The sequence below is a fragment of the Mya arenaria genome, chromosome 14, assembly GCF_026914265.1.
Source record: "Mya arenaria isolate MELC-2E11 chromosome 14, ASM2691426v1".
NCBI lineage: Eukaryota > Metazoa > Mollusca > Bivalvia > Myida > Myidae > Mya > Mya arenaria.
The window spans coordinates 38,969,215-38,994,300 of record NC_069135.1 but is presented as its reverse complement, the minus strand read 5'-3'; the positions used below and the strand labels follow the sequence as shown (position 1 = coordinate 38,994,300).

At 36.6% G+C, this 25,086-nt stretch overlaps 3 protein-coding genes across 4 annotated transcripts; all 3 read right to left on the bottom strand.

Annotated features, from left to right (window-relative positions):
• Positions 1 to 1,460: 1,460 nt before the first annotated feature.
• Positions 1,461 to 12,442, bottom strand: LOC128218156 (uncharacterized). Of its 2 annotated transcripts, none has more exons than XM_052925727.1 (4): positions 12,354 to 12,442; positions 5,239 to 5,345; positions 3,668 to 3,851; positions 1,461 to 3,493 (listed from the first exon to the last, which is right to left on the bottom strand). In XM_052925727.1, the coding sequence occupies exons 2-4, from the start codon at positions 5,248 to 5,250 to the stop codon at positions 2,886 to 2,888; spliced, it is 804 nt and encodes a 267-aa protein (XP_052781687.1). In that variant the 5' UTR covers positions 5,251 to 5,345; positions 12,354 to 12,442; the 3' UTR covers positions 1,461 to 2,885. The 2 variants fall into 2 exon arrangements, with proteins under 2 accessions (XP_052781687.1, XP_052781686.1); XM_052925726.1 differs by having other exon boundaries at positions 3,668 to 3,835.
• A 6,609-nt stretch (positions 12,443 to 19,051) lies between these two features.
• On the bottom strand, positions 19,052 to 20,878 carry LOC128218157 (E3 ubiquitin-protein ligase TRIM33-like). The gene is made up of 2 exons (XM_052925728.1): positions 20,513 to 20,878; positions 19,052 to 19,716 (listed from the first exon to the last, which is right to left on the bottom strand). The coding sequence occupies exons 1-2, from the start codon at positions 20,839 to 20,841 to the stop codon at positions 19,263 to 19,265; spliced, it is 783 nt and encodes a 260-aa protein (XP_052781688.1). The 5' UTR covers positions 20,842 to 20,878; the 3' UTR covers positions 19,052 to 19,262.
• A 1,704-nt stretch (positions 20,879 to 22,582) lies between these two features.
• LOC128216107 (mucin-5AC-like) lies at positions 22,583 to 24,706 on the bottom strand. The gene is made up of 3 exons (XM_052922696.1): positions 24,644 to 24,706; positions 23,162 to 24,360; positions 22,583 to 23,078 (listed from the first exon to the last, which is right to left on the bottom strand). The coding sequence occupies exons 1-3, from the start codon at positions 24,704 to 24,706 to the stop codon at positions 22,583 to 22,585; spliced, it is 1,758 nt and encodes a 585-aa protein (XP_052778656.1).
• Positions 24,707 to 25,086: the final 380 nt, after the last annotated feature.

Here is a 25,086-nt window from a genome sequence, read left to right as displayed (position 1 = left end):
CCAGTACATGACACATATTGATTTTAGAGCGGTACACGTAGGTCAAATGTGGTGACCTTCAGTTGGTCACGATATGTTGGCGTCGACCTTCAGATGAATCATGCTTTCCGCTCAATACCAAAAGGTCGCAGTGACCTTGAGGGAAAAAAAGGTTTTCCGCTGAATGACTAACGACTGCTCCCATCAGGAACTGCATACATGGAACCAGGAACTTCATACTAGGTATGCAGGTTAAAAATAACCAGTAGTTGGCCCTATTTTGTTCGTCTACAGTCCAAAAGTATAAATTTTATGTCCATTATTGATTATTTCTCACCAACGATCACACAATGGGGTACACAAACGATATCTAGTTCTCCATAATCTCTTCCTGTATCTAAAAGTAATTAAAATATGCTAAAATGTTTTGTGTTTTTTTTTGGTGTTAAAAATTGACCGGTTTAAGATGCTATGTTAAGCACACGAACCTGGTATAAACGTATAAAAAGTGCCTTTATGAAATCACTGATTTATGACTGATTTACATGTTTATTGATACGCATCTACAATTCTACATTAATTCATATTTGATCTATGCTGTATATATATTTTGTTTTAGGCGGACGGCCATTGTCAAATACACATGCAAAATTGAACATTTAAGTGAGGGGAGAAAGAAAATCTGTATTACCACCTTTTATACCACCGACAATACATACGAAAACATTTTTTCGTCAATAAATACTAGCTAGCTGTTCACAACAGCTTGCACTAAGCTTGAACAACAAAACCTTCAGATATTTTATTTTTGGATAAGTAAATTACATTTCTGATAATCGACTATGATAACGCGTCTACACCATGCGTTAGGCAAAAAATACACTTTAGTTTTTTCAGGGACTTTTTTAAAATAAAATGGAAGGGTGCGCTCATTCTTTTCAACTGCCTAATTTCTTTCGTATTTTAAATTGAAAACGATGATAGAGACGTTGTATTTACAGAATTTATTCTACAAGAAACTTGTTTTAAGTATAAGTATAGTGTCTATCATCGTTTATAAAAATATGTAAAATGATTGTTAAAATTTGATTTTGATTCATATATAGCCTTAATTAATGTTAAGTTAAACCTCCATCTATAACTATTCTAAATTATAATGTTTTGTTATTACTTTTGACCAACATTGTTACACACCCATTAACGGTGTATCTTCAGCTTGACTTATAACACTTATATAGTATGATTTGTAGACGATGTACTTTGTACAAGTCAGTCTTAATAAATTGTTTCTGCTGATCTGTTCTTAACATACATGTGTTCAACATACATGTGTTCAATGAAAATCTATTTCATATATCTATATTATGCGATTTTTAGAATGATGTTTGATTTCTTAGTAGCCAGTTACCTGGAACTTATAGTTAACGTCCGTTACCACTCTAATTGTTATCAGTCCAAACATCTGCATATTCCATTCGGATCTTCTCGACCATTTTCCATCGTATACAACCTCGGATGTACAAGACAGTTTACAAAGTCAGAAATCTACACAATTTTACTACGCTGCAAGTAGATCTCGTAGTGAACTTTATGACTACTCTCGGAAATCTTAAATATTTTAATTTTATAATACACTTCACTGGCAATGAATTTAAACTTAATAAAACGAAATACACGTTTAACACAAACATTAATCAATACCATAATTCAAACTTTTAGGAACTATTAGTAGGGGCTATTCTTTCGTGTATTACCTTCCTGTGACATGGTTATCTACGGTAGAATACGACACGAAATCAAAGCTGAGGAACAATTAATTGAATACGGGAGTAGACCCAGGTTTTGCAGACTTGTTCCATTAAGTTCTTACTTCCTTGGCGTATTCTCAATAACATTTGACAAAGAAGCACTAGAATTTATAATTTCAGTAAAACAGAAAGACAAAAATAAAATTTAATGTTATCTCTTACATTATAAGGCAATTGTTTCGGCAGAAAATTGCTATGGTGGAGCTCGCTACAAATATAAAATCATAACTATTGTTCCAGTAGCGTAAATAATAATGAAATACTCGAAGTTCACGATGACCACATTTTTGCACTTCCTATTGTCAAGGTCTTGGTTGAAACTCAACACCTATACCACTACACCACTCTCACCATGGTGGGGATCAAACACACAATCTCTTGGTTGAGAGGTCGAAACCTGTACTTCTAGACCACTCTTAAAAAAACTTCTCAATAGATTATTGTTTTTAAATCTTCTTGTGAACCCCCGTTTTGTTTACCAGACATATCAGCAGAAGAAATTTTAAGTAATTGTTGAAAATAATACAACCATGCGTCATTGTTCATGTTTGGCAATGACACACTCCTTGCGCCTTGGACTAGACCTCAACATGTAAATGAACTGTCCATGGCATGAGTGTTCATCGTTGGCAATGACTTATGCCTAGCACCTAAGTCAGAACTTGAACATCTGTAATCAAGCTCTCTATTAAATGTTCATGGTTAACAATGGCATTTGTCTAGCATCTTGCACGATACATTAACATCTGCAATTAAGTTGTACATGAAATGAGTGCTCATATTTGGCAATGACATATGCCTGGCGTCTTGGTCTGGACTTGAACATCTGTAGTAAAGCTGTCCATTAAAACATGTTCATGGCTGACAATAAAATGTGTCTAGCACTTGCATTATACATTAACATCTGTAATTATGCTGTCCATTAAAGGATTGGTTGTGTCGGCAATGACATCTGTAATCAAGCTGTCCATTAGATAATTGTTTGTGGTGGGCATTGACTTATGGCAAGCATCTTGGACTAGACTATAGCATCTGTGATTGCGCTCTTCATAGAAAGAGTTTTCATGCCCGACAATAACATAAGCCTAGTACCTTGGACTATACATTAACATCTGTAATTAAGCTGTCTATGGAGGGAGTGTTCATGGTATGTAATGACATGTGCTTAGAACCCTGTCTTGGAGTAGAAGAACACAGAACATCGTTTGCAAATTTACAGGAGAACTGTTTAGGATCGGTGTCAAAAGTCAAACTTCCAGGATTAATACTTTTCCCAGAGCAATGCTTGTAACTGTTTATCACATACAATTTGTCTTTCTCATGCTTGTCAGTGAATAGTATTTCATTGCAGTTGGTATACTTTAATCTTGGTTTGAAAGTATACTCCCCCAAACCGATAAGTTCAGGTGATATTTCATTGCGGTGAGGGTCATTTAATTCTGCATTTCCACCAATGAGAATTTCTTTTTGAGAATCATTGTCATCGCTGTTGCGTTTGAACACACTGGAAGCCTGGTGATTTTCATTCTCAGTTGCAAAGAAGTCATTTCTCTCCGGTAATGGATTGTAGATTAAATAGCCTTTGCTATTTTCTTCTGAAGATTCGCACATCCAGTAGTAAATTTTTGCCCGTACCGGAAATCGGTCGCTGTAATCTCGGCTGTCCGAGGATTCCGAAATGTAACACTTCCGTAATGGTTCAGTCGCTGTGGAATTAATAAATAATGCTAAGTTGCATGGCTTTTTAACATTCGTCATCTTTTATCAGACTTACAATGATGAAATAACATGTTTCCAATTGTTAAAGTATAATATTCGGTTGTTATGATTAAGCTTTTGTACTGAAAAGGCTATGAATGATTGTTTATTGCTTTTCTTACCTGAGTTTGACTCCTCAGATTTCAGACTTCCGGTTCTTCTGGCGAAGAAGACAACAAACATGGCAGCCACGGCGAGGCAGAGGAACACGCATAAGGAAGAAATCGTTACCACGAACGCCATTGAGTTCCCCGCCGCGCTTCCGGTCTGTAAAGCCTCCGTGGAGATATCTGTTGTGTATATGACCTAATTCATAATTCTAAAAGGTTATATAACTATGAGTACTATTCTACTTGGTAAGTTTTTTGAGCATTTTTTGTGGATATTCAGATAATGTTTTTCTCCCCTTTTCAGAAAATGCTCTAGTGTCTTAATTTCTCAAATATTGTCATTACTTAAAAATGTCCTTGCAACCTTGCTTTGAAGCACTTAGATATTTTGAACTTTATAACTAGACAACCAGCTATTGTTAAAAGCCAAAAGTGCATTGATAGATAATCGGTTAAACGAATCTTATCTTGTTAATCAGTTATTATGTTACTTATTAAGTTGAGTTCGCAAACCAAAACTAGATAACCTGTTAATGTTGTACATCTAAAAAAGGTAACAGGTGGCAGTTCTTGGCACTTTTAAGCGAGTTTTGAGTCTCATGATACACGAAACACGAACTTTAACAGGTTATCTTACTGCAATTATATTGCTGCAAGTTAATCTGAAATAGTGACATAATAGGAGATATTCTCAATAACTGGAGTTATGAAGAAGTTAACATCAAAAGATGTTGATGTCGGAAAGATAATGTAGAGTAAAGAATGTTATTAAGCAACTGTCAGTTAAACAACAAATACTAAAATTGGTATTATGGCCTTAAATAATATGTGAAGATGCCGGTCGGTAAGAACCCTGCAACGTTCCAAAAGCTAATGGTCGGGTGCAAAAACGAGTAGAAGTAGCACTTCAAAACTTTTGGGGATTGCTGCCTTGTAAGTAAAAGTAACCTGTCTCCAAGAATGCATTACTTTAACCGGAAAAAAATAATCTTTGTTCAACAATTCAGTCAATTTCTTAGGACACCTCGTTATCAGTGTGTGAATAGAATAGATCTAGCTAAAAACTCTATAGTTAAAATTAGCCCATACACAGAAATGTGGGTGTAGGCGTGACAATGGGCTTGACATTTGAATGCTTACCATGACTTCAAACCTACCAAACATTCCAAGAGAAAGATAAAGCTCGTTTCTTAACTGAACAAATCCGAAAAAAATACCCAGCCAATATATTAGACTATCACAATGAAACGATATATAATGTACAAGTACCTACGTGGATGTCACGTGGTAAGAAACACAGGTGAAAGTATCAAAAGGTCAGCACAACTTTTTTGGAAATTCTGGTCGGGAAAGAACACTGAAATTGTTGCAAAATGTATCAATGGCCAACTAGTGACATCGTCGATAAATGAGAAAGCAGGAGTGACCTTTGCATACGACGAAAGTCGTTTTTGAAACATCGATCGTCGTTTGTCAGCATTAACTGTCAGTCCCATTGTTGCCATTCTCTTGCCAACTTTCAGATTAAATGTTAATATTTGTATTATTGTTTTATTATTATAAAACTTCAAACTTCCACTTACGACAGGTTTCATTTTCGTGTAAACACGTGTTGTCCGGGCAGACCTTGTACTGACCGTAAAGGCGAAAACACTCCCGAAAATCTGGTCCCAAAACTTCCATTTCACGTCTGGAAAATATGAATTAACACTTAGGTTTATAGGAAGAGATTACATGGCAGTATCAATCAAGTACTTTTTTATGTGTTTCTACATTAAAATATTCCACAATATACGTACGCGAAACAATTTGATCTGCGATAGTAAACTGTTTCCGACTTCAACCTTATCTGACAAATGCTCCTTATTCAATATTTCTACTTTAAATCATTTTCATATCCCCTTTTGTTTGAGATACAATGATAAGTTATCATACTGAAGTCTTCTATAAAAATTTAACCCATATTAAACACGCACAATAATTATCACTTGCTTTCTAGCTTGGCGCACTTAATGTCACATGCCACTCCAACTTTGTCTCTTTTTCTGATAATGTTATAAAATTTGTTAAATATCTAAACGTTTTAAAGCTGTAGTTTTCTTATTTTAGAAGAAAAAACTATATCTATTACAAATCTCTAGTTAAACTTCAAACAATCTAAAATGCTTGTTCAAATTAAAGACAACATCAGACCATTAATTTTGTAACATTTTAGAAAATGACATTTGAGTATATGATATTCAAGCATGACGATCATAATGACAAGGAGATATCAGAATTTTATCATTTAAGAAATATATCGTGTGTGCCACAAAACCGTTTGTGTGGGGAAGTTTGGGTATGTTAACCCAAGTAGACACTGCAACATTAGAATGCAAGTTAGTCTTACTCATTTATTTTAATAAGTATTGATATAACCTGGTTGTCACATTTAAATTAGAATAATACCATAGAAAGGAGATCATTATATACTAAACTTAAGAATTTTAACTTTCGCGGGTGTTTAAAGGTTCGCCCACTGCCACTCATCCAATACACAATCCCTACGTCAGATTATGTGTTGACAAGCCAATGAGGTTGTATTCTTATTCAGGTAGATGACCTCAAGTTATATCTTAATGACTTAGAAGGGTGTAGTCGCTACGCTTACTTGACCCATTCTTAATCATTAATGATTTACTTCATGCCATCTACATTTTACGTAATAACTATTAAAATAGAATATTCCATGGAAACATACAACAGTACTTAAAAATGATTATAATGTGGATGGATAACAATGCGAATGTTGTCAACATTTATTTCCGACGTATTTTGATTTCAATAAAAGAAGTTCAATATCACTAAATGGTCTATTGTTTCCCACAAGATGCTATCTGATCGTGAGAAACTGTGTATGCATTGTTATTACTTAGCTAGACAAAACAAAGAAAAATGTATTCATTTGTTAGTCATGCTGAATTTGAGATTATTTCAATAACATATTTTTGGTATTTTTTTCATTATAATATACACTTAAATCATATGATACGTCGTATAGCTTTCGTTTGTGCCTTTATAGCATTTTCATTACTGTTGTTAGGCCTAATAAATACATTTTGCTCGAAAGGTTTACGAAAGGCGCCGATCCTACCGTTTTTATAGTCAGTTGGTAAGAATGGGGGGGGGGGGTGAACGCAGTGAATATAACGCAGAACTACATGTACTTATTTAATACACGAGATTTCATCAAAATCGTTGTTTTCACCGCTGCTGCAAGATAACATATGCACATGTACATACCACGGCGCACAGTATTAATCACAGAACGTCACCGACGTCACACGACACAAAGTGTATCAACTCTTTTCAAAATATTCGCTGTTACAATCAATACAACGCCTGGTGTCGTCGCAGCCATTCGGCAAAAACTTCCCTGTACCACTCCGGCTTTAATTTAGCAACAATAGCTCTTGTTGTTTACTTCAGTTTGTCTGTGGTATCAAATCAGCGTCCAGGAATCACAAATTTATTTTCATTATTTTTTATAATTTAACTGAAGATGTTTTTAAATTTAATTAATTTAATTAAGTAACATTTTAATGATAACTGATGTAAAAAATAAACCATTATAACCTTTGAATAATATTCATCATTCACCGTCTGTCCAACGGATGCTGCATGCACAAGAAGCATCCCGCGGATATCCATAACGAATATGAACATGTTCTTTCGGGATGACTTCGGGACCTTTGGTTTCAGCAGAGACGGCGATGATTTCCGTTTCCATGCAGATGATTGTTGTTCTGGATCAAAATGGTACAGCCAAGTCTCCTCTGTGGTTACGATCCGGTTGATGAAGTCGTTTCCTTCCCTGGTGTGGCGCCTTAGAAATGACCTTGACAGACGCACGCGCTTTTCCTTTTTTTCAGACAATAGCCGTGGTATCCATCTTGCCAAAACTCTTCGCAAAATCAGATGTTCAGTTAAAATTGTGTGTACAGTATCAACGCTAACACCTACTTGTTGTGATATGTCCACAACGTTTTGTCGTCTGGCTTTTTCAATGGCGTCACTGACGTTGCTTATCAAGTTTTCCGTTATCTTCTTTTTTCTTCCGCGTCCGGAATCGTCTTCTACGGATGTTCTTACATCAGTAAAACGCTTGTGCCATTTAAACACAAGTGCACGACAAAACTTTAGGCTTTATATGGGCTTCTTTCAGCATATTCCTTGTTTGTGAAGGCGTTTTTCCTATATTATGGCGAGTATTAAGAAAACTCAATATTCTATTGCGATAAACACTAACTCAACAACGGTTGCAAGTATTACATCACAATTTTGTATGGAAGATGTAGTAACGTCAATACGCTTATTTAAGAATTTTCGTGACGTTATCCCGCCATTTTCGAAAAATATAGACCTTTGAAATATACCACTTTTTGATAAAGGACATATTTGTGACGTGCGCCGTACTACCTGATCGTTGGTTACTATAGCGATCTTTTATACTAAAATTTTTGAATTTATCTCTACAAAAGAATATATTGTAATTTCAAAATACTTTTAAAAGTATTTCAGCAAAATTTGGTAATGATCGGACGTTGAGAAAACTTAAATTCAACAATGTCCACGTATTTTTAATGGCCCTCGTACAATAGCCTACGAACCCCACTTGTTTTTGAAAAGGATGTTATCCTAACAAAACCATGTGTTACCTTAAAATAACAAAGGCAGCTGTATTATGTTTGAAATGTGAGTATATCTGACTCAAAATGAGAGTCTGTAAAACACACTCATATTAAGTTAGACTTTTTTCACTCGTCTTAATACTGCTGTCTGACAATAAGAAATCATCTATGTGGTTTCAGACTGGTTGAATCATTGCATTATCATAATAAAACAATATTTACCGTAGTGTTTATTCAGTCGCCAAATAGCACAAACTGTATTTTAACGATCTTTATCATGTTTAAATAGTATCAGTATATTCCACTTTCTAATACACAGCTTCAAAAGTGTTCATATGTTAAAGAACGCTTTGCACTAAAATTCGCGTGTATGTACTACTGTTTGCACATCTAGCAGGTCTGCACATCTGGATTGGTACATTGAAACAAAATGAACTTTCTCTATGAAGAAAGATAGACTGTGTTTCGTGTGTTGTTTTTTTTCATTTATTTTTAAATCCACTAAACAAACTGTGAGCTAGACAGGGTACCGCGCCTTATCCATTTAAAAAGCAACATTTTGCTCATGCATTCAGCCTTTAAAATTTGCAGGATGGTGTGCTCATATTATATATGTTATATGTTAAAAACTTATGTGGTTATAAACGCATGTATCCTTTAACCTACACAGGATTATCTAAACATGTTCATGTAATGTTAACAAAAACATATGTGGTTATAAACGCATGTATCCTTTAACCTCTACAGGGTTATCTAAACATGTTCATGTAATGTTAACAAAAACATATGTGGTTATAAACGCATGCATCCTTCAACCTCCACAGGGTTATCAAAACATGTTCATGTAATGTTAACAAAAACATATGTGGTTATAAACGCATGCATCCTTTAACCTGCACAGGATTATCTAAACATGTTCATGTAATGTTAACAAAAACATATGTGGTTATAAACGCATGCATCCTTTAACCTCCACAGGAATATCAAAACATGTTCATGTAATGTTAACAAAAACATATGTGGTTATAAACGCAAGCATCCTTTAACCTCCACAGGATTATCTAAACATGTTCATGTAATGTTAACAAAAACATATGTGGTTATAAACGCATGCATCCTTTAACCTCCACAGGATTATTTAAACATGTTCATGTAATGTTAACAAAAACATATGTGGTTATAAACGCAAGCATCCTTCAACCATCACAGACTCTAGTGCTCATGAGTATCAAAACAATGCTAATATTATATATGTTTAAACATCTTACATGGTTTAAAACCCATGCATCCTTTAACCATCACAGTCTTCAGCGCTAATGATTATCAAAACAAAAGTTAATATGATGTTAAGTTAAACTTATATGATAAACAATGCAAACACTCTTCACAAACTTGGTAATTGAAGGTTATTGGTTACCATTTAAACACGCTATTCTGGATTTTGTGTACAATGTATGTTATATATATATTCAAGTGCTTCATAGTCTGTGTCCTTTTCTCAAATGCAACCCGCCGTTTGAGTGCGTTGCAATGTCCAGTTTTAAACCTGGCTAAGCCCTTAACCAAAAACAATTGGTTAGGGTTACATCCGTTTTTAAAACAGGTAAGGTAGGTAGGCTTTTTTATCTGGCTTTTTCTTTTGTTAGAACATTTTGGTCATCATTGCTCAAACGTTTTGTATTATAACACAGCCGCAAATGTTGACGTTTGTTCACTTCTTCTCTTATAGTGATTGAATGTTTTAAAAATGGTTATGCTTCGGGGTGACTTTTGTATTCGATTGATATGATAGTAGATATGAGTTTATTCCTTTATGATAATAAAGAGCATACAACGATATTGATTACCATTTTCTACTAAAGCAATTTGATCAGGTTTTTATTTTGCTATACCCGACGGCTTTAAATTCAAAACTGTTTAAAATATTCAATATGATTTTTATCAAATTAAGTGTCTTTTTGTTCTAAATTGCTATTTGCAATGAGTTTGTTTTAGCCTTTTATCCAGTCTCTACAAAAGACCAATGGTGACACTTCAACATTTTATGATTTATCTCTTTATAATTGTTCAACTTCACGAGTTCATAAATTCAACTTGACGATTTCACGAGTTCGTGAACTTGTGATGTTATGATCGTGAAATCGTGAAATTTTCAAGTCGAAATCGTTAATATCTGAAAAAAATATGTGGAACCGTGAAGTTTAAATCCTGAAATGGTGCAGTTTAAATCGTGAATTCATTAATTCGTGAAGTTAAAATTGTGACAAGGAAATAAAAAAAAATATTGAATTTGTCAACACCAGTCTTTCGTATTTGTCTAATTTAAATGTTTTCTTAAATATTTGTATAAGCTGAAACAAAGCAGAGGTAACTAGGCCTTCAGTAAATTTGACACGCTGTTGCGTCCGAACAACAAAAGACATGATTATTCAAACATTATTATACACATCAACCAAATATATGTTGTTACATCCAAAAATCTGGTTGCTCTTGTTGTTCTTCAACTCTTCGGCGGTGCTCTCCAAGTCCGTAATTCTTCTACACATGAAGTATGCGCCAAATGTGCTGATCATCTCATCCATATGATTCTGAAACGTGTGTTCCGTTTTACAGTTCAGAATCATGACCAAGTCCTCATCGTATTCGTGTACTTCTTCACGAACCCAGAAGGCCATGCATCCCACCATGTTCATCATGTTCTTCAGGGTATTAACACTGATCTTGTTTACCTCCGATAGAAGATTGTACAATTGTGAATTCATGTTATATTCGTCATGCACGTTTTTATAGACATATCAGGTTCTTGAAATCACATAAACGTTTAATATCTCTATCGATGCATACATGCAATCTGAAGATAACGCCGGTATACTACAATCAAATTTGTTTGAACACTTCTTGAATTAAAAATAAATTAAGACGGCGTTACTGAAACAGTTCAGCAAGACAACATCAATATACAAAAGTCGTATGTAGGTGTTATGTATTTGTGTCAGTATACTTTAATGATACGAATTTCATTTAAAGATCAACCAAATGTAATTTCCTAGAATCTCTAAAAGTGACAATGTCAAATATTATAGAACAGGACAGAACAAAACAACATATTTTATTACAAGTAAAAAAAGTGGTTTGTGTTATATTTACATATAAATATATCAACATTGCAACTAAACCTATGCAAGAGCGATATATATTATTAACGTATTGATGGTGACAATGCATTAGGCTTGGATTTGTTTAAAGCAATAAGGAAATAACTTAGGATACCAAATAATATTTCAGAAAAATACGGCAGGTGTTTTAGGCATTTTCAGGGCATAAGTAAGACGAAGTTTCACTGCAAGACAAGTTTGAAAGAAATATATTGCAGAATCCTAGTATGCTGTCAACCATATGGACTTGATTTGTTTTAGGAACAGATTCTCTGTTTTTCACGACAACACATACACACTATATTCATAAAAGTTTTATTCGTTGATACCGAAATTACAGAAAAAATATAATTTAATTCATTTTTTTCTTAAAGCGTTAGTAGTGCTTTTAGCCATATCACATTACTTTTTTCGAACGTATATATGAAACTGCGAGCTGATCAGCACTCTGACATTACTGGTTTCCAGACATTTATCCAACAATTAGCTAATTCAAAAATGTCAACACGGTAAATATTTCAGAGTGCAGTATTTATGCAAAAAGCTTTAAAGTCATAAGTTATTATGATATTATACCTTGTATATATCAAATGAATGCAGAACAATTAAATTTTGTGGATGTTATCGCCTCTTTAAACATCTTCAAAGGGGTTAACATGCAATCATTCGCTACGGCTGAGCAAATGTTGTCATATAAACTCAACACTGAGTACACTGTTTGGTAAACCAATGGAAAGAATGTACCATTAAAAGCTTATACTCTACGTAATTATAGAAGTGAATCATAATAAATAGAGAACAAATGAAATATATATGCACGCATGAAGGTAAGAAATAAAACAGCAAAAAAAAGTGATAAAACAAAATCCAAACCTCATTAGCTGGCCTTTCTTGTATCCACTTTTCTACTTCAATACGAATCCAAAAATAGAGACAAATCATTTCATGCACATGCATTAAAGAAATATAACCTGTTTAAGAGGTATTGCGTATTGCGTAATAAGGCCAATATTAATCAATTGCTAGATTTCCGTCCTTTTGTTGGGGGAGGGGGGAGGGTAAAACTTTATTTACATTTCTTTTATTTTTCTTAGATGACTGTTTCAGCGTTTAATGTTTGTACAAGCTCTTCCTTATTGCATAAGATACCATAAATATGCGTTTCAAGAGGAACCACTAAAAATTCTCCTTTTGTACATGTGAATGTTTACATCGACACCGGCTGGTATGAATTAACGCCGTTCCCGGACAGAAAAGGACCGATACGTAAACACAGACTCCAGTTCAACATTTGTTTTTGAGTCAATAAAAATTACAGGGCGTCGGAAACAAAAGGGGGCGGGTGGGGATGACAATCTAGAGATTAATTTAAAGTCGCCTAAAGACTAAGTTTAAATAACACTCCAACTGACATTGATATATTAACGAGACGTATTTCATTGATGAAAAGCAGCGAGCACTGAAGAGAATATATGAATAAAATGATCGTATGGATGAGCAATAGAGTAAAAAAAACTGAACTGGGGGAAGTATGCATTGAAATGTTATCACAAAAAATGTCATACGTACAGTTGCATCTCGATGGTTGCGGTGAATTTGATTATATCATTGATCTCTCTCAGAGACTAAATATATAATGGAACGCCACAACTGTCTTATATTCTGACATCTTCTGTTATAATGTGTTAATGACATGCTTTTATGTTTAACAGACATGTAATCATGTCTAAATGCGATGTCATTATGTCTTACCAACATGTTATTATTATGTATAATCAACATGGACTTGTCAAACTTACTTTGAATTATGTCCAACCAACGTATCGTCCTTTTCGACATGATCATGTTTAAAGACGTTATATTATGTCTAATTGATACTCTATCATGTCATATCACTGTAACGTGCGAGCCAAACAAACACCAGCAGATCCCTTCAGAGATAAGCATGCTCGACCATGAAGGGGTCCACTGGTCTTTATATACACTAACTTCTCTATTCGCACATAGCCCGGGCTATGCTAATTTGTATATTACCAACCAAGTTTACATCCGGTGTGAACGTACTTCCGTTTTATACGGAATATTATTATGAACGCACCTCCGCCGCCTACAGCGGACCGTTACATTACCACGTCGACTTGTCTAATTGGGTCGTATACGTGAACTTGTCTAATTGTTATGCGAACTTGTCTAATTGGTACGTATAGGTGTACTTGTCTTATTGGTACGCATACGTAAACTTTTCTAATTGGTACGCATAAGTAAACTTGTAGTTTTGGTACGTATACGGTACGTATACGTGAACTTGTCTTATTGGTACGTATATGTGAACTTGTCTAATTAATATGTATACGCGAGCTTGTCTAATTGGCATGTATACGTGAACTTGTCTAATTAATATGTATACGCGAGCTTGTCTAATTGGTATGTATACGTGAACTTGTCTTATTGGTACGTATACGTGAACTTGTCTAAATGGTACGTATACGTGAACTTGTCTTATTGGTACGTATACGTGAACTTGTCTTATTGATACGTATACGTGAACTTGTCTAATTGGTACGTATACGTGAACTTGTCTTATTGGTACGTATACGTGAACTTGTCTAATTGGTATGTATACGTGAACTTGTCTAATTGGTATGTATACGTGAACTTGTCTTATTGGTACGCATACCTGAACTTGTCTTATTGGTACGTATACCTGAACTTGTCTAATTAATATGTAACGCGAACTTGTCCAATTGGTATGTATACGTGAACTTGCCTTATTGATACGTAAACGTGAACTTGTCGAATTGACACGTATACGTTAACTTGTCTAATTTGTACGTTTACATGAACTTGGCGAATTGGTAGGTATACTTGAACTTGACTTGTTGGTACGTATATGTGAATTTGTCTAATTGGTACGTATACGTGAACTTGTTTTATTGGTACGTATACGTAAACTTGTCTAATCGGTACGTAAACGTGAACATGTCTTATTGATACGTATACGTGTACTTAGCTTATAATTACGTATACGTGAACTTATCTTATTCGTACGTATACGTTAACTTATCTTATTGGTACGTATACGTGAATTTATCTTATTGGTACGTATACGTGAACTTATCTAATTGGTACGTTTACGTGAACTTATCTTATTGGTACGTATACGTGAACTTATCTTATTGGTACGTATACGTGAACTTATCTAATTGGTACGTATACGTGAACTTATCTAATTGGTACGAATAGGTGAACTTATCTAATTGGTACGTGTATGTGAACTGATTTTACTGGTACGTATACGTGAACTTGTCTAATTGGTACGTATACGTGAACTTATCTAATTGGTATCTTTATGTGAACTTGTCTTATTGATACGTATACGTGAACTTGCCTAATTGGTACGTATACGTGAACTTGTCTTATAGATATGACACTATTTTATAACGACATGGAAGTTCATGGTATTACGTCCAATCGAAAATAAATGTAATACCTTGTCAATTGGACACAATTTTAAGTTAATTGGACATTATAACATATCTATTCGACACAGATGTACAGATATATTACCATTCAATGTAGAAAAGAAACAAGTTTTTGTTTGTTGAATATTTGCTTCATGTAAAAATAAAGTTCTACACTTGCATATTTGTGCTTAGGAATGAACTTTCTGTATAAAACTTTCACACATGAATATGCGGGTTAACGTTAGCATATAATATTATGGTGCTGTGAAAAATAAATAACACTGCGCTACATTCATAAATTAACAAGCGAAATGCCCGGGAAACATAACCGTTTCAGGACACTGTTATCAACATAACCTTATCGCTATATGACTAACGCTTATCATAAATAAGGAAGTATTTGATCATGACAGGTTATTTGGCTTACTTATTTTATACTCATACATCCAAGTAAGCAATCTAATTCATTGTTCAATTGTTAATAATATAATAAAAATTCTATAGGGACAAGCCCAGTAGTAATGTTGACCGTAGTAATGGTCACTGTAAGTGATATTTAGTATATTCACGACACACGGCGATAATACATGGCACACATTTTACAAGTCATCTTTACCTACACTGCTGACATTTCTACTTTGTAATTATTCTTTTTTCACTTAATAAATTATATTGTACACAATAAGTGTTAAGGTTGTCCACCCTCGGCACCCAAGCGTATCATAACCTATATCATATAGGTTATGATACGCTGGGGTGCCGAGGATGAGGTTGTCAAACTCTTCCAAAAATATACCAGAACGTCATTGAGTGAAGCAATTAAAGTTCATTTAAAACAAAAACAAAATAGAGTCAGCGTAGTTCGATTGTATGTAAATATTCCATGTGTTTGTTTTTGTAATATCGAGTAGAATGGCAAAGCTTTTGAACATTGGTGTTTTAAAGGTTGACCAAGTCGCAAGTTTAATAACAAACATTTCTAAACAGATTGAAACAAATCAAAAGTAAAAATGCTTGTCAATGTTAGTCACCTGAAAATCCGAAAAAAACATAAAAAGATGAAAAAGATATAGAAGATAATTGTTTGTTTCAGTTCAAGATCGTTGTATATTTCACCGAGTAAGCACCAAAAGGCATAGTTCACGAGTGTTGTAGCAACGAGTGAAATATTTGCCTTAGGTGTTCACGAGATGAAATATATTGCGATCTCACTCTTAAACCAACATTTTTATATGCCTTAAAACGAATTGATATGACCGTTTATTGTAGTTTTTCAGAAAAGCGCGCCAAATTGTATGCAAACCACTTTCGGAAATGGAAACGGAGAGCGGACCAAAATTTCAAAACAGTTAAAATTATAAATTATTCTGGTAAGCAAAACATATTGCTAGTTCATAAGTAGAAGAAAAATTCTAAAAGCAAACAGCCAATCAGGAAAAACTGAATTAAAAGTAAGCATTACACATAAACCTTTATTCGCCTATGGAAAGGTTATCCACATAAATACAAACAAAATCCACCTTCCAAATTTCAAAGTATATGTAATTAAGTGTTTTTTCTTTAATTGCCTAAAATTACATACATTTCAGATGCAATCTTCGCGTATGTGTACTTGATTAATGCAACCATTTTTAATACTCTAATTTCGGATATTAAATGTATCAGTTGTTTTGCCTGCATCGATTGTTCTTAAATACGCGAGTTGTAATACATACGTAATTGAAAGTAAAGCAGTCCGTGAGGGAAGGACAGCTTGTTATTTTAAGCTAAAGAATGACAAGTTATCTGTTGAAATCAGTTAGATCTTAACTTAAGTTGATTTCTTAAAATTTTCAAATTTAAATCAATTTGTTAGTGTTTTTAAAATTTGAGTGTGTTTTTTTCCCAATAAAGTCTATAAAATAATGAATTTTGGAAATTCTTATTTCATGTGAGTAAAGAGATTCGGAAATGAGAAAAGTGACTTAAGTAAGGAATAAATTAAGAAGTTTTATGAATACCACCCCAAGGGTGAAATTCATCAAAGTCTTAATTGGGTGTTAAAACGATGTAGCTCTTCGGATTGCTCGGTATAAATAACGGACCTATACAGTGAATTAAAGTAAGTCAATGATGTATAACCATAATATTGAATTAAATTTCATGATGATTACCATCTCATTACATGTACGTTCGAAAATTAATGGTTTATGCCTAAAGGCGTTACTAACGTCCGGCTAGTCCAGTGGTTAGCTTAAATGAGCCATTCTCATCGGAGCGACACGAGCTCGATCCCCGGTCTAGGCACAGGCGAGTTTGGCGTGTGGTCACAAAGCCAGATAAGTAAGTTTCCCCCGGGTAAGCCGGTTTCCCCCACAACACAAGACCACACTCGCGCGTAACATCGTGCCAACGAGAATGATAAATATAATGTTGTAATAAGCTAAAATTAAAATAAGCTTTTGTAAAATTTCAGCTTAGATAATTAACACCACATTATTTAAAAAAAGAAGATATATCTTCAGTAAATGATAAGTTTTAATTTTAACAACAATATTATTCTAAACATATTATGTTTGTGAATGTTTGATCTTAATGTTTCAATTTTCACCGTTTAACAAGGTTTTCCTTTCAAAAACACTTGCGTAATGGTTCATACTGGACTAAAATGCACCTACCATTTCAGTGTATCAGCAGTAGCATTCCAGCTGAAACTGACGATTTTATATGTGGGATGAAGGACTCAATCTTACCGAGACTTTCGATGTAACGCGTGTGATGTAAGTCCAAGTCCAACAGAGACTGTCGGTGTAAACCGTGGGATGTAAGTCTCAAACTAACCGAGATTGTCGATGTAACACGTGTAAATGTGATGTCAGTCTCAATCTAACCGAGACTGTCGATGTTAAACGTGAGATGTTAGTCTCAATCTTACGGAGACTGTCGATGTAACCCGTTAGATGTCAGTCTAAATCAAACCAGACTGTTAATGTCAAGCCTGAGATGTAAGTCTCAGTCTAACCGAGACTTTCGATGTAATACGTGAGATGTATGTCTGAATCCAACCGAGACTTTCGATGTCATACATGATATGTATGTGATGCTTTTAGGTTGTGTTCTTGAGAATCTGTCCTCCAAAATTAGTTTCAGAATACGTTCAAAATCGAGTTTGCATTCTTCAAAAGACAATGTTGTCATGGTTCACGTGAAACCTATCACCGACATTGAATTAAGAGTTTGTTTAATTATTTTTCTATTGCGATTCACCTGATTATGTATGAATTATGCAAGTAAAATGTGTGTGTGTGTGTGTGTGTGTGTGTGTGTGTGTGTGTGTGTGGGCGTGTGTGTGCACGAACATTGAACATTCTACATTCATCATATAGAACATATCGATAGTACCAAATCAAACATTGTTTTTAGTTTTAAATTAACTTGATAGCAAGAAGTGTGTCTTTCTGTCTACCAATGATCAGGGAAGAAGTGCGGCTGCTGAAAAATAAATCACTCAGTCCGTTCATTCCGTTTTCTTCCCTTGCCAGAGTGGCTAACTTCTTCTTCCCGTCTTTGTCAACCTGCAGCACTGTACCGGAGTTATAGCTGCAGACGAACACGTGTCCAGCAGGTGTCACGTGTACTCCGGTGGGTTTTTCCATGTCAGGGTCAGTGAGTAAAGCCAGCTTGTTGCCGTTGTTGTCCAGGGTGATCAGTTTATGTTCATCGTAGTTTGTAATGTAGATTGTCTTTCCGTCGTTACTGATGGCACATTTCTCGACAGTCGTACCGTTAACCTTGCCCTGGTACAGCACCTTCTGTCCCGTTATCGTATAGACGTTCAGGGTGGTACCGGAGGAGATGTAAAGCTGGCCACCATGATGAGCTGCGCCAACACATCTATGACTGAAAGTGAATTTCCTCGTAGATACGAGTTTCCCTTTCGTTGAATTAATAAAATACAGTCCTTCTTTATCAGCATACCTACTGCAAACACAAACCGCCACTTCATTTCCACCAATGTGGCAAACGTCCCTTGGATTCCGCGGGACATCACAGTGGTCGAGCACCCTGTACTCCTTGTCCAGGAGCTTTACTTTACAATTACCCGTGTCTGTTATGACAAACTCTCCACAAGGTATTTCACATACGCCTTGGATAACACATTGACATTTGTCGTCACTCATCTTCACGTTGTACTTCTTGTACTCTGCAACACTGAAGACGTGGTTTGGATCGGAAAGGGGATCTGTTCGCTGTTTGGTCATACCAGTTTGTACTTCAATCGCTCCAAACGTCTTTATTGAAGATAATAGTTCTTCGATAAGGTTATTGGCTTGAAATGTTACATTGTAACACTCAATGACTGATATGTCACGAAGATGATCATTTGCTTATTCTGACTCTTTCTGTACGCAATATATGATTTTGACTCGCTTGATTTTGTTTTGGTTTGAAAAGCGGTAATCATGTTTTGCAGCTCGATAGTCATTCCATTACAAGTTTCGATATCTTTCTTTATATTTTTTTCAAGTTTAGCTATCATTCCGTCCAAATCCTGTAAAGTCGTCTTCTCAATCTGGTCAAGGATTTCGTTGATCATTTTCCGTATGGTTTTTAATTCATCAGAAATGGCTGCCCGCGTCTTTTTCAGAGGTGTCGTATTCTTCATTCTTGCTTCTTTCATCAGCTCGAATTGCTTTTCAAGTTTAGCTATTTTGTTTGGAATTCGTTGAAACTCAATATTTCTCTTAATACCTTTTGCTACATCTGGAATGGGATGGATTTTGGAACATTGTCTGAAACAAAGAAGTTTTGAAACAATTGTAATCAGATCTGCATAAACTGAATATTACCTTGCTTATGTGGGACAATGTTATAGAAAATGATTAATAATAATTTTGACGCAATTACGCATAGATTAGTTACCGTTTTGTGTCTTAAAGGCGCACAATATAGGTTGATGAAAAATGATTTTAATTTTTAATTCATTATTATGATTCATTAATTTGACTTGATTGATCAAAACCGAAAATAAATATTTGTGTACAGATTCACGTAGCTATTCATTGAAATGTTCAAAGACTAATACTTTTGTAAAATGTACACAATAATAAGGCTTTTTGTTTTAATCATGAAAAGTCATAGAAGTTAAAAATGATAATTTATAAAACTAATAAAATAGTTTTGCATCAACATATGTTGTGCGCCTGTAAATTGACGTTTTCTTCCTATAATCCTGTGGTCCACGGCGACACACGAATAACAGCAAAAGCACATACTATTGGTTTACGCATATGATGTGAATACGGATAAAAAAGATAAATAATATTTTGTACTTTTTTATCTTGGGAAATTGTTGCCACGTAGCTATTACATGAAAACTATTATATATAAAGACTGATATTACTATACACAAATCGTAAGCTTTGTTTTGTGTAAAAGTCAAATGAGTTGAACCTAATAATGCATAAATAATAATAATAATAATAATAATAATAATAATAATAATAATAATAATAATAATAATAATAATAATAATTAAATGAATGAACCTATGTTGTGCACCTTAAAATTGTCATATTTCTTACATACCTGTGGTCCACAGCGATGCACACATGACAGCACAGTTGGTCATGGTCAGCACATACCAGCTGTAGCGCCTCCCCGTGGTGCATACCGCAACTCTCCAGGGCGTCCACCACCCCTGGGGCTGCCTCCCATTTATTCACGTCCTTCCGTCCGAGCACTGCGTGCTTCTGATATAATCCGTTATGTTTTGAAACACAGTTTTGGCAGTAATATTCTGTGCATTGAGAACAATAATGATGAGCTTCTGTGTTAAATCCGTTCTCTCCACACGGAGAGCAGGAAAAATCATGAATGAAGTCCCTTTGAATGGATGATTGAAAATTAGATGCCATTTTCTCTCTTGAGATTATAAATGACTCACAAACTAGTTCAAACAGTCAGTTTCTGTTTATTTTTGTAACTAGGAAGTTAGTTATATTGCACTGAGATGATACGAAAAAAAAACAATATTTCGATCAACTTAACACTGACATAAAACACGATATCAAAATGATAAGCGTAGTAAAACCGTGATAAATTTACAATCATTTTTCAAAAACAAAAATGTTTTTAAATGTGCCGTAATTAATTCCTGTGTCAACATTTCGAATAGTTAAGTGGGCCTTCCCACGATCCCGAGTTTGCCGAAGACTGCCGAGTTGTAACGATTATCTATTCCGAGTTTACCGGAGATGGTCGAATAGTTGTAGGAAGTACCTTTCCTGTTTATTTTATAGCGAATTGACCCATTTCCACGAACATTTACACTGAGGTCTAGTTTCTCTCGAACCTTAACACCATCTATGGGAAGATATTGATGATTCAAAATTAGATTCCATTTTCTCTTTAGTTTCAAAAGATTCACAAACTATATCAAATATATGTTCATTCAGCCACGTCTGTTTATTTTGTTACAAGGAAGAAATAGTTTTGTGACTGATACGAAGAAACCACAAATTACGATCAATGTCACACTGACATAGTTCACGATATCCATATGATAAGCCTTGTTACAACCCTTCTTAATTAACAATATATTTTTGCAAATCTAAACACATTTTAAACATGCCGAGGTTGTGTCCCGTATTAATTTCAATAGTAGTTAACGACTTCTGGTTAAGTCGGCGTTTCTTCATTCGGAACGCGCAACGAAAAAAGTATATCCCGAGATTGTAGAAGGCTGCCGAATGGTCACGATTGCCTATCCCGCCACATTCGGAAATCCTCGGCCATTTTCGATCGGAAGTACATGTATGCCGGTTCATCTGTAGAAGTAGTTCGTAACGTTTTAGATAATATTATCTGTTAAGTGTAATTTTGAAAGGGTATATTATATATATAAGTTTAAATTGATTGCCAGTGAAGTGTATTTATGCATAAACAATTTAGATTCCTAAGAGTAAAGTATATTTGGTTAAATTGAAGTTACTATTCGATCTACTTTGACTTTGTAAACCGTACACATACATCCGAAGTTGTTTTCGATGGAAAAGAGCCGAGATGGTCCGAATGATCCCGCCGTTGCCGGAGATGACCGAGTTGTTGGGGTCACACAACACTAAATAATTTTCTTATAAATTATATCGTTCATTGGCACGACAATTAACACTGACTTGTAGTGTTTAATGACCCCGACATACTATTTATCGGAAGAAAGTTCGAAGTGTGTTACATATCTTTATTAACATTAGGATACCAATCGACCACATGTATACCACGGACCCATGAACCATAGTTTATAGGTCCGTCTGTATACCAAGTAACCTCAAGCGTTCCAATAAACACGAACACCAAGTCAGGAGCGATTCCAGGATTTACGGTAAAGGGGGCGTATACGTTTTGGTATTCATAAGGTGTTACTCTACATACCTTATAAATAGCAATAAATAGGCCGTATTTTCTGTTTTAATAATCTAAGCATAAAACTAACTGTGACAAACTTAATTTAACTCAATGCAGGGTAACAATAACTTTACAACTCTTAGAATTATGTTAGTGTACTACATATAAAACTAACAGTATCAGAAGTAATATTTTTATTCTGAGAGTGAATTTAAAAGTATCATACGTGGAGGATATTTTCTGGCATATATATTAGCATATGAGCGTCAGGTCTGGTGTGCAAGTGGCCGTGGGTCCTGCTGTAGTGGCGGGCGTCGCCTGAGGAGTAGATATGAGCGTCAGGTCTGGTGTGCAAGTGGCCTTGGGTCCTGGTGTAGTGGCGGGCGACACCTGAGGAGTAGACATGAGCGTCAGGTCTGGTGTACAAGTGGACGTTGGCCCTGGTGTAGTGGCGGGCGACGCCTGAGGGGTAGACATGAACATCAGGTTTGGTGTGCAAGTAGCCGTGGGTCCTGCTGTAGTGGCGGGCGTCGCCTGAGAGTAGCTATGAGCGTCAGGTCTGGTGTGCAAGTGGCCGTGGGTCCTGCTGTAGTGGCGGGCGAAGACCGAGGAGTGGACATGGGCGACAGGTCTGGTGTGCAAGTGGCCGTGGGTCCTGGTGTAGTGGCGGGCGACGCCCGAGGAGTAGACATGAGCGTCAAGTCGGTGTGCAAGTGGCCTTGGGTCCTGCTGTAGTGTCGGGCGACGCCTGAGGAGTAGACATGAGCGTCAGGTCATGTGTGCAAGGACGTGGGCCCCGTTGTTTTGACGGGCATTGCCTGAGGAGTAGACATGAGCGTCAGATCTGGTGTACAAGTGGCCGTGGGTCCTGCTGTTGTGACGGGCGTCGCCTGAGGAGTAGACATGAGCGTCAGGTCTGGTGGACAAGTGGTCGTAGGTCCTACTGTAGTGACGGGCGTCGCCTGAGGAGTAGACATGAGCGTCAGGTCTTGTGGACAAGTGGTCTTAGGTCTTACTGTAGTGACGGGCGTCGCCCGAGGAGTAGACATTGGCGTCAGGTCTGATGTGCAATTTGCCGTGGGTCCTGCTTTAGTGGCGAGCAACTCTTGAGGAGTAGACATTTGCGTCAGGTCTGTTGTAGAAGTGGCCTTGGGTCCTGCTGTAGTGTCGGGCGAAGAACGAAGAGTGGACATGGCCGACAGGTCTGGTGTGCAAGTGGCCGTGGGTCCTTGTGTAGTGGCGGGCGACGCCTGAGGAGAAGACATGAGCGTCAGGTCTGGTTTGCAAGTGGTCGTAGGGTCTGCTGTAGTGGCGGGCGACGTATGAGGAGTAGACATGAGCGTCAGGTCTGGTGTGCAAGTGGTCGTAGGTCCTGATGTAGTGGCGGGCGTCTCATGAGGAATAGACATGAGAGTCAGGTCTGGTGTGCAATTGGCCGTGGGTCCTGCTGTAGTGGCGGGCGTCGCCTGAGGAGTAGACATGAGCGTCAGGTCTGGTGTGCAATTGACCGTGGGTCCTGCTGTAGTGGCGGGCGTCGCCTGAGGAGTAGACATGAGCGTCAGGTCTGGTGTGCAAGTGGTCGTAGGTCCTGATGTAGTGGTGGGCGAAGAACGAGGAGAAGACATGGGTGTCAGGTCTGGTGTGCAAGTGGCCGTGGGTCCTGGTGTAGTGGCGGCAAAGAACGAGGAGTGGACATGGGCGACAGGTCTGGTGCGCAAGTGGCCGTGGGTCCTGGTGTAGTGGCGGGCGACGCCCGAGAAGTAGTCAGGTCTGGTGTGCAAGGACGTGGGCCCCGTTGTTGTGACGGTCATTGCCTGAGGAGTAGACATGAGGGTCAGGTCTGGTGTGCAAGTGGACGTGGGCCCTGGTGTAGTGGCGGGCGACGCCTGAGGGGTAGACATAAACGTCAGATTTGGTGTGCAAGTAGCCGTGGGTCCTGCTGTAGTGGCGGGCGTCGCCTGAGGAGTAGATATGAGCGTCAGGTCTGGTGTGCATAGTGGCCTTGGGTCCTGGTGCAGTGGCTGGCGATACTTGAGGAGTAGACTTGAGCGTCAGGTCTGGTGTGCAAGTGGCTGTGGGTCCTGCTGTAGTGGCGGGAGTCGCCTGATAAGTAGACATTTACGTATACGTGAACTTTTTTTAATTGGTACGAATACGTGATCTTGTCTAATTGTCCGTATATGTGAACATGTGTAATTAGTACGAATACGTGAACTTGTCTAACTTGTACGTATACGTGAAGTTGTCTATGACTGGTACGTATACCTGAACTTGTCAAATAGGTACGCATATGTGAACTTGTCTAATTGGTACGTGATCTTTTCTCATTGACATGGAATCATGTTCGAATGACTTAGTATTATGTCCTGACGACATGGTAGTATGTCCTAAGACATCGTTATGTGTCCTAGGGATATGGTATAGTGTCCTGACGGCATAGTATTATGTCCTAACGACATGGTATTATGTCTTAACGGCATGGTATTATGTCATAACGACATGGTATTATGTCCTTACGACATGGTATTATGTCCTAACGACATGGTATTATGTCCTAACGATATGGTATTATGTCCTAACGACATGGTATTATGTCCCAACGACATGGTATTATGTCCTAACGACATGGTATTATGTCCTAACGACATGGTATTATGTCCTAACGACATGGTATTATGTCCTAACGACATGGTCATATGTCCTAACGACATGGTGTTATGTCCTAACGACATGGTATTTTGTCCTAACGACATGGT

Coding starts and splice junctions, on each gene's coding strand:
- LOC128218156 (XM_052925726.1), bottom strand. Junction 3,836..5,238: donor ACACGAAAATGAAACCTGTC/GTAAGTGGAAGT, acceptor TATACACAACAG/ATATCTCCACGGAGGCTTTA. Junction 3,494..3,667: donor ATCTGAGGAGTCAAACTCAG/GTAAGAAAAGCA, acceptor TTAATTCCACAG/CGACTGAACCATTACGGAAG.
- LOC128218157 (XM_052925728.1), bottom strand. CDS start 20,841: ATGGCATCTAATTTTCAATCATCCATTCAAAGGGACTTCATTCATGAT. Junction 19,717..20,512: donor TGCATCGCTGTGGACCACAG/GTATGTAAGAAA, acceptor TCTTTGTTTCAG/ACAATGTTCCAAAATCCATC.
- LOC128216107 (XM_052922696.1), bottom strand. CDS start 24,706: ATGTCGTCAGGACATAATACTAAGTCATTCGAACATGATTCCATGTCA. Junction 24,361..24,643: donor TGTCAATGAGAAAAGATCAC/GTACCAATTAGA, acceptor CTACTCCTCAAG/TATCGCCAGCCACTGCACCA. Junction 23,079..23,161: donor ACACCAGATCTGACGCTCAT/GTCTACTCCTCA, acceptor TCTACTCCTCAG/GCGTCGCCCGACACTACAGC.